General features: G+C 39.8%; 1 protein-coding gene across 2 annotated transcripts in view; it reads left to right on the forward strand.

Annotated features, from left to right (window-relative positions):
• Positions 1 to 10,000, forward strand: part of cracr2aa (calcium release activated channel regulator 2Aa) — a 45,840-nt gene that overhangs the window by 360 nt on the left and 35,480 nt on the right. The window contains exons 1-2 of one of the 2 annotated variants that reach the window (XM_052152936.1): positions 5,329 to 5,433; positions 9,324 to 9,544. In XM_052152936.1, coding sequence (XP_052008896.1) covers positions 5,346 to 5,433; positions 9,324 to 9,544 — 309 coding nt within the window. In that variant the 5' untranslated portion in view covers positions 5,329 to 5,345. Of the gene's footprint in view, positions 1 to 5,328; positions 5,434 to 9,323; positions 9,545 to 10,000 lie in introns of those variants that run through there. The other variant, XM_052152937.1, reaches the window with a different exon arrangement.

Consider the following 10,000-nt stretch of genomic DNA (forward strand, 5'->3'; position numbering starts at 1 on the left):
TGAGTGAGTGAGTGTGTGTGTGTGTGTGTGTGTGTGTGTGTGTGTGTGTGTGTGTGTGTGTGTGTGTGGATCATTTATTTGTTCTTTAAGTGTTTAAGCAGGAAGTGTGTTACAGTTGTAGTGTGAAGGAATCTTCCACTCACAGGAGGAAACAAGTGTTCCTGTTTTCATGCGTCTTGAAGTGTTGCTCGGTGTTTTTCATGTTTCTCTCTTCTCTGTGCTCATCTAACTATATGGACTCCTCTGAACACTGTTACAATGTGACACAAGAATGCTTTGTTCTTTAAAGGTAGAAACGCCCTGGTTATCCAGGGTAACTCAGTATAATCACTATACAGCCTTCTGTTTAACTAGGTGTTGTCCAACTGGACTGGCAAGAAATGCCTTCCATTGCCATCTTAATATGACTTCATGTTTGCATAGTGTGCAAGACCATTACTTCTTCATGTTTAACCATGTTCATCCTCAAACCTCTGTTGTATAACTCAATCTGCACTCACACACCAGTTATTACAGTTAAATGCATGCATCCAAAATGGTCTTATTTTTTTATATTTGGTACTAAACATTTAATCTAATACATATTTATGGAAGTCATCGGGCAGGTGTGATGGAGCACTTGGTGCACTTTCCTCGCTAATACTGTCACCAGTAATGCATTCAATATCTATTGAAATATGATACATGATTAGTCATGAAGTTATATATTATTATGAATTTGTGACTATGTGGCATATTGCAATTCAAGCTGATGACAATGTGCATGAAACCTCAACTGTAACATGTTAGCACTCCTTTTCAACACTTCTGTGTACGTATTTGAAGACAACTAAATATTGTATCAATAAAAGTAAACATTATATAATGCAACTGCGCATACAAGCTTACCACCTGCTCACTAAGTTATTCCTTAAAGGGACAGTTCACCCAAAAATGTCATTCAGTCATTGTTTACTCACCCCTGTGTTGTTCTAACCCTTTATGACTTACTTTCTTTTCCTGAACACAATTTGAAATAGTGAATAAATGTTGTGCTCAGTGATGTCATACAATGGCAGTTTATGGTGACCACCTCTTCAAGCTTCAAAAGTATCATTCAGAAGTCTAATTAATTATTCATGAGACTCATGATTGTTATGAAAGCATATGATAAGATTTGATGAGAAACTGAAATCTAATGTGTTATTAACCGTTGATCTCCTGTGTGTGTTCATGATAGAGCACGAGAGCAACAGTTCACACAGACCCCTCGCCACACTGGGGCGTTCAAGCGAAAACTCGTTTTGTTTATCTAAAAACAGCGATATGGACAACAGAACACAACAGGTGCACACAAAACAGAGAACAGAACTTACTAAACATGTCTGAAGAGGGAAGATTTATGCATTTCTATGCCCAGCCTTATTTATATGTACAGAGTATTCAGGAATCAAACAGAAACATAGAGGAGCTACAGGACGCCACAGTCACACCGTGTCCTAACCTGACGGCAAACAACACACTATAAAAGGTGTATTTTCTGCCGTAATCAGAGTTTTTGTCCTAAACAGCAGTGATGAGTGACGGTGCATTACGGGCGTAGAAATGCATCAATTCTTGGACTACAAACTCTTCAGTCATGTTTAGTAAGTTCTGTTCTGTGTTTCGTGTGCAGCTGTGTTGTGTTCTGTTGTCACCATCGCTGTGGAGGACCTGTTAGATAAACAAACGAGTTGTGAAAAAATGCTGGCTATGTTCCTCATTTGTAAGTTGCTTTGGATAAAAGCTTCTGCTAAATGACTAAATGAGTTTTCTCTTGAATGCCCAATGTCGCAAGGGAACTTCATGAACTATTGCTCTCGTGCCCTATCATGAATGCACACAGGAGCTCAACGGCCAGTGAGGATGAGCTGATGCCAACTCCAACTGTTAGAGGTGGCATACTTCATGTGCCACAGCCTGAACCTTGGACTTAGGATGGACCCCACTGAACCTCACCAAACCTCATGACCTGCCGGTTGAACTGTGATGCACCTCATTAATATCTGCCTGCATCACCTCGTCCTAATGATGGACTACGCTCTTATAATGGAGTATATAGACTATCAATTAATCACCAACAAACCCCTCAATCAGCAACTAACAAGGACAATTGCATCTATGTGAACTTCTGCAGTTAAGGTGAACTGTCCCTTTAAGAATAAAATAACCAACTTAAAAACAGAGTTGGATTCAAACTAACTAGTAGTTTCAAAGCCCCTTATTTCCCAATTTAAGAGACCTTATGAATGACTGGTGCAACCGTTCTGTTTGAACTTAAGAGCGCACTACAGTATTCTCAGTGTTGACACGGCAGTGCAGATAAAGGATCATGCAAAGCAGAGTCAGAGCCTCGGATCACTTTCTGAAACAGTCAGACGCTCATACTCTTGTCTGTGACGTGGTCTTTGTTTCTCATTAGTGGGCATGTTTGGAGTCGGTGATTGACGAGGGAGTTTAGTTTAAGGCCACTACACTCAAATGCTTGTAATGAAGAAGTCAATACTCTGAGGACATCTCTGGCATGTCTTGTCATCTCCCATCAATCTCTTCAGCTCTGGTGAAGCGTGCTCATGGCGAAATAACGTCTTTGGTATCAGTGTTTCACTTCTCTGCTTTCTCCATTTCTCATCTGTTGATGATGCCTTTGTCTCTCCATATGTGTTTTTAAACTCAAGAAAAGGGTTATGGTTAGATAAGGTAAATACTGTACAGGTGTGTGTGTGTGTGTGTGTGTGTGTGTGTGTGTGTGTGTGTGTGTGTGTGTGTGTGTGTGTGTGTGTGTGTGTGTGTGTGCCATCTTTTTCTGAGGTTCTGTGAAGAACTTCACTACAATCAAGTTTAAGAGAACCATAACATGGGGTTTGACTAATGGGGACACACATGAGACACATGTGGAGTTGTGGTGGTGTAGTGGGCTAAAGCACATAACTTGTAATCAGAAGGTTGCTGGTTTGATCCCCACAGTCACCACCAAAAAAGTAATATACACTGATGATCCATAACATTATGACCACCTTCCTAATATGATGTTGGTCCTCCGCGTGCGCCACCTTGAACTCCTTGTGTTCCTCAAACCATTCCCGAACAGTGTGTGCAGTGTGACAGGTGCGTTATCCCTCTGAAAGGGCCACTGCCATCAGGGAATACCATTGCTATGTAGGGGTGTACCTGTTCTGCAGCCATGTTTAGGTAGCTGTCATGTGTCAAACTGACGTCCACATGAATGGACCGAGGGTTTCCCAGCAGAACATTGCTCAGAGCATCACACTCCCTTTGCCAGCTTGTTGTCTTCCCACAGTGCATCCTGGTGCCATCTCTTCTCCAGGTAAATGGCGCACACGTAAACGGCCATCCATGTGATGTAAAAGCAAATGGGACTCATCGGACCAGGCAACCTTCTTCCACTGCTCTAAGATCCAGTTCTGATGCTTGTGTGCTGAATGTAGGGGCTTTCGACGGTGGACGGGGGTCATCGTGGGCACTCTGACTGGTCTGCGGTTATGCAGCCCCATACGCAGGAGGGTGTGATGCACTGTGTGTTGTAACACATTCCTCCCGTAACCATCATTACAATATTCTGTGGCTTGTCCCACAGTAGACTTTGTCGGTTCGGACCTGACGGGATAGCCTTCGTTGCTCTTGCACATCGATGAGCTGTGGGCGCCCAACACCCTGTCGTCAGTATGTGGTTTGTCCCTCCTCGGACCACTGTCAATAGGTACTCGCCACAAGCCTCACCATTTCAGAGATGCTCTGACCCAGTCGTCCGGCCATAACAGTTTGGCCCTTGTCAAAGTCGCTCAGGTCTTTACTGCTGCCCATTTCTCCTGCATTCAACACGTCGACTACGAGAACTGATTAGTACTGACTTACCATCTAATCTACCCAGACCTTGACATGTGGCCTTGTTAGGAGATGACGTTATTCGCTTCACCTGTGAGTGGTCATAATGTTTTGGCTCTCGGTGTTTATGCATTAGTAAATGCACCGTTTTTCCTACACAATACACAGCCAAAATCTGCACCGTTATGCTACGTTATTGTAACTTCTGGTGTGTATAAAAGAGTGATAAAGAGCAAAATATAGATACAAGAATGGTGATTGAGGCATATCTTTGGGCAGATGTGTGAATGGTTTTCGCTGCAGATGACACATGAGTGAACGGGCACTTGAGAGACTAATGAGAAGACTAATTAAAGAACAGCATCTCATGACATCATTGGTCTTGCACACTGGTGTGTTCATGTTGAATACCGACGGAAGAACTCAAAGTAGTAGGTGGAGCTTCAAGTCACGCCCACCGATGACGTGGACCAATGACAGGAAGGTGTTTATCGGCGAGACGTTTTCCTAAACGTTCGCCCATTCGAGCTGTTCCTCAGAAATGAATGCAAAAGCACCGTCTATTTGACCAGATTTTGTTCTAAATTATGTCACACCCCTTCGTTCTTCGATTTCGTATGATGTCTGTGCCTTGACAGTACTAAAGAAACACAAGCGATCAGTAGATAGTACTGCAAAAATTCTCTTAATTTCGTTATTGAAGTAAACATTGTATTTTAAGTCTAAAATATATATATATATATTTTGTCATAAAATTAAAAGCCTATTACCTTTCTAGAGACACTTTAATCCAACGAGACACAAAATGAGGAAGAATACGACATTAGTGACAGTAACATGACGTGCTGCATTACAAAGTTTCAGTTGTATTCGAAACGTGATTAAAGTGCAACATTTAATTATTTTTAATATAAATATGTTGAAAGTGTTGGGTCAAATTCTGTCAGTTGCTGCAATTCATGACTAGTCACATCATGACTATGAGATAAGTCCAGGTACGGCTTGTATGGGAACATAAAGGAAAAACAAATATTACAATCTGTAAGAACTTTGATAAGTTATCATGAGCTTCAAAAATGGGTCATTTAAATGATGAAGATCGACATTTTGGCTTGTCAAGCACATTGTTTTATACACACTCTCATTGTAGGTGTTTAACTGAACACTGAAAAGCTTTACCAAGAATATTACATCCAACAAACTCAATTTGTTGAGCGTTCAAGGAGCCGATTGACTCGTAAGACGACGCACGGCAGACTGATGGGCTTTCCAATCCTTTCAGTTACCTTTCTCCTGCAGACATGCAAATTCTTTGATGTTTATGTTGGACAGTAGAAGCACTGTTGAACATTATGACAGACTGGTCTCAGATGGCACGCCCACAGCTCGTGCCCTAATCGTCTGATACACGTGGCACACAAAACTGGAGAACGCTCTCTGAAGTTAATCAGTCCTAATCTGATTGGCTGGACGGCACCTTCATGAGTAAACGCACACAGGAGTTTTTCTCAGTCCGTCCTGTTCACGAGGTTGATTCATTGAGCACTTTTATGGATGGAAAACAGGCAGGTTAGTGGCAACACATCTTTTAAAGATACTCAGAGTTTTATTTGAGGCATGAAGTAGTAAGTAAAGTAACAGTTTTCTTAGTTTGATCTGTACGGAGTTGTTTGTAGACTCTACACATGCCATCTTTTGTTTTCTGTGCAATCACTCGTGAGCTGTACTTTATATATATATAAATATAAATGTCTCCTTTGTCTTTTATTATGGTATAATATATCAGATAACCCTTCTCCTAAAGGGCACGTAATGGCAAAACACACCAGCTTTAATAAGTAACTTAATAAATTAATATGAGCTTGAGTTGGGACTACATGAACACTTTGTGTTGTTAATGGGGCATTGATGAAACTTATATCCAGACTGTGCATGGGATGGGGTAAATGGGGTAAATGTTCAAATGAAGTGTTCATTTATTTATTTATTTATTTATTTATTTTCAAGCAAAAATAGTGTGACAACAGAAAAGATACACAATAATAATAACTTACACACTTATGCTTGAAAATGGAGTGGGAAGAAGTAAAACTTATTAAACCCCACCCCAGTCTATCAAAGAATTTATACAAACAAAAAATAGCTGCTTCCTTCATCAATAATCTCAAAGAGAAAATAATAATAATTAAAAAAAAAAAAAAGAATAATAATAATAGCAATAATAATACCTCATTTAGAAACAGTGGTTGCACAAGTCAAAACCACACATTCATACCATACATATTAATAATAACAGATATTTCCACAGGTAACAATGATAATCAAATACCAACAATGGTAGACGAAATACCACAAGGGTACATAACAATGATTTTCAAATACCAACAATGGTAGATGGAATACCACAAGGGTAACTAAATAATAACTAATCCAACAATCCACACAACATGAATACAATCAAAGCACAATGTCATTATAATGGAACCAGACCTTTCGTTTGTAAAGACGTTTGAAATTGTGAATGCCTTGACACTGCTTTAATTCAAGCCCCAGATTATTCCACAAAGTAACCCCACAAACAGACATAGAAAAACTCCTCCTGGTGGAACAGGACATTACACAAACATAACATTTATGTGTTATGTTTGTATAAGATGAATATAAAGGTGTTAGTTTAATGTTTTGTTGTGTTGGAGTTTTGAGACGAGCATGAAATTGTTCTTTTCGTTGAGTGAATGCTGTGTAAGATGGCATACTTACTGAACTACACTGGAGTGCTTCAGACCAGCATGTATATGGCAATGCTAACTAGGGATGCTCCGATACTGAAGCTGTTAGACGGATCAGTATCGGTCTGATGAGTCTGACACAAATCTGATACTGTGTGTTAGTCATGTTCGTCACTGTCAAGCTCCAAAAATGACCATAATAAAATAAAAGAGCCATTAAAGCAGTTCATAAGACTCATGTATTTCATTCAAAGCCACTTGAAGATGTGCGACAGCTCTGTGTAAGTCAATATACAGTATGAACAGCTCCAGCGCGTCAGTGAATGGCACTGCACTGTTGTGACACACACTCGCGCCTATTATTAGCCTTTACGCGGTGCACAACATTTGAACGGTACTCACGAACATCTCAGATGTGCAATAGTTCGGTTCACTTATAATATGCATTTAGAACGGCACCGGAGGAGCATTTGACCAGAATATGAATAAGAAGCGAATTAAACTACAAACAGACACATACAGGACGTCCTGGAGACTTCAGAATGTCAAAATAAAAGCGTGAGGGGTTAAAGGTTAAAGGTGCACGATCGATATATATGACTATTATATTATTATTATTATCATCTGTTTACAATTTATATTAATAATATTGAAGTTAAATGGGTTCCAATAATAACTGTGTGAATGGAAAGTGAGCTGATGTCTTACAACTAAATTAACAAAAATTACATCTGAATCCTTTAAAGTCTTAAAAACTTAAAAGTTGAGAAAAATGAGCAAATAAATAAATAAAACACTGGTTTCTGTTCTAATGTTCTAATGTTGCTGCTGCATTATCCAGTGCACTAGTTAATAATAAAGTGTTTCTTAATAAGAGATATATTTATATTGAAATAAAGTGTAGTTAGAGGTTTGTGTTTCTTTACATATTAAAGATATTCTGAGAACTGATTATGCACAAAAACAACAACACTGCTATCGGATCGGAAGAGAAGAAATGGTATCGTGCATCCCTAAACATAAAGGTTTACCCAATTCAGTCATTCTGTTATTTCTTCACAAAGTGTTTGTGTTGAGATTTTAAGTAAAACAAATAAAAATAAAATTGAAACACTTGGAACGAATGTCCACGACTGAATGAAGTTCAGCCAATGAGCCGTTTGGTTTGTGTATCCCCACATGCTTCTCCAAGCTGGGAAGGATTTCTGTGGAGAGGCCAAGGACATTTTTAATGAGTTGCTTAGAGCCGTTTGGAGATGCAAAGAAACATTTTCTTCACAGAGGATTTGTTGAATGGAAATTGTTAGAATGATTATTGATTATTTTTGCGTAACTCGTCCTGCTGTGTTTGTGCCATGCGTCTTGTTGAGGAGAACGTTGAGTGATCAAACTACGGACAATAAAACGTGTGGAAACACAATCACACAGACTTGCATTGAAGGACACATCTCATATCACAGAGAAACACATCGTCAACTAACATCAATGCCTTGGAAACTACCCACAATACCCTAACATCGTGCCAGTGAGTTTGCACAGACAAGCACCACAATTTTACTTCACATTATAGTCATTTTATCATGTCTCCCTCCATATAATCTTATTTTATTCCACTAGATGGCAGCTATTAGTAGACACAAGAGTCTTTCCTCTATCAACTTTCGCCACAAAATGCCGATCTGGACTGTAGGGGGCGCTGTAACACATTTTAGATGTGCTCGTCCATAGACATTCAGTCTAATGTTCAGTTCAAGCAACACCCTCATTATTGAATTGAATATCTCGGCCTCTGAGTGGACTACAAGCTCAATCTAGGTGTCATTAGCAAGCTGAGATCCTCCCCTTTATGAAGATGTATACAGTTTTATCATTAATATTTATCCGATTATTTGTTTTGCATACTTTTCCTGTGAGACTGCATATTTTATTCTGGACATCTCAGATATAACATTGAATTATTCACACTAGCACGTTCACAGACACGTAAACAATGGCTCACGTTTTAGAAAACGTCCTATATCCAAAGAATCGCAAAGTTAAATATTTTGCTCTGATAAACCCCAAATAGATACAAAATAAATTTTGTATCTATTTGGGGTTTATAGCAGCAGTTATCGGAGCATAAAGAGACGCTTGTAGTTGATGTCTTACAAATGTCATATTTAACTTTGTGATTCTTTGGAAATCTTTTGAACTGTGATATTAGAGCTTCAAAATAATCTGCACAGTCACATTCCTGAGAACGAGAGCTTTTATTTGATATATGACTTGTGCATTTGAGTGATATCTGAAGGACTTTTATATTCATTGTAATATTTCTATGACATGACCTCCAGGTGGCGCTGATTGAGACTCGATTGTTCACTGACATTAGTTTGTTATGTAACATTTGATGTAACGCAGAAGATCAGATTTAAACGATACCACATAGATCTGAACTGGCATTGTGTCCGTTTAGCACAATTGAGCTGTAATACACTGAATGGTCTCTAAATGTGGTGATACCTGACGATTCTCAAACATTTCTGCCAATGCTCCAAACCTAACATACTGTAATGCTAACGCTGTCTTTCTCCATGTTTTCTGGCTCTCTCTCTGGCCGTGCACCCGTCTTAGTGATTTGGTTGTCTAATTAAAGAGGTGGTTGCTAAGTGATGACGGTCAGCAGCACTCTGAGAGCTTGTGATGTGGTGTAACTCAAAAGCATTGTGCTCGATCTCTTCTTTCAAGGGCTGACCCATGTGAGCGACGACTTCACACACACGAACGCCATGGCAGCTCGCTCCAGCACCTGTGGTTCCAGGGTGGACCGGGCATCCCATCGTAGAGGAGAGGAGAGCCAGCGGACGTCCCGTGACACTGACTGCAGCGCTGTGCTTGAAAAGACACAAGACTTCTTCCAGATCTGTGACGTCGAGGGGAAGGGCTTCATTACACGGCGGGACATGCAGGTAAGGGTGCTGGGAAGGGAGAAACTGGGGGTCACTGTTATTTGTTTTGTGGCCAGTAGTTTAATGGTAAAAGATGAACAAAAGCCCCTAAATGTCTTGGGTCATCTTGAAATCTATTTTCCTGCCAACCTTAATTGGGCTATTTTTTGTTTATTCACCGTTAGAAATTGTTTACATGCAACAGAGTAATTAATTTGCATTAAAAGACCTCATTAAAGACGCAGTTTGGGATTTATCTGATTGCCATTTTGTAAATAACTGCAACAGTTCAAATGAAGTGCAACACTGCACTGAAACTTGATTCATTTGTATTTGCTAGGGGTGTAACGATTGACTCGTTTTCTTGATGCATCAATTTCTAATCCTACCGATTTATGTGCATTGATCTAGAACAGGGGTGGGCAAATATTTTGGTAAAGGGGCCACATCGGGCTGTAAGTAGTGCATGAGGGGGCA

Source organism: Xyrauchen texanus, chromosome 21 (assembly GCF_025860055.1).
Source record: "Xyrauchen texanus isolate HMW12.3.18 chromosome 21, RBS_HiC_50CHRs, whole genome shotgun sequence".
Classification (NCBI taxonomy): domain Eukaryota; kingdom Metazoa; phylum Chordata; class Actinopteri; order Cypriniformes; family Catostomidae; genus Xyrauchen; species Xyrauchen texanus.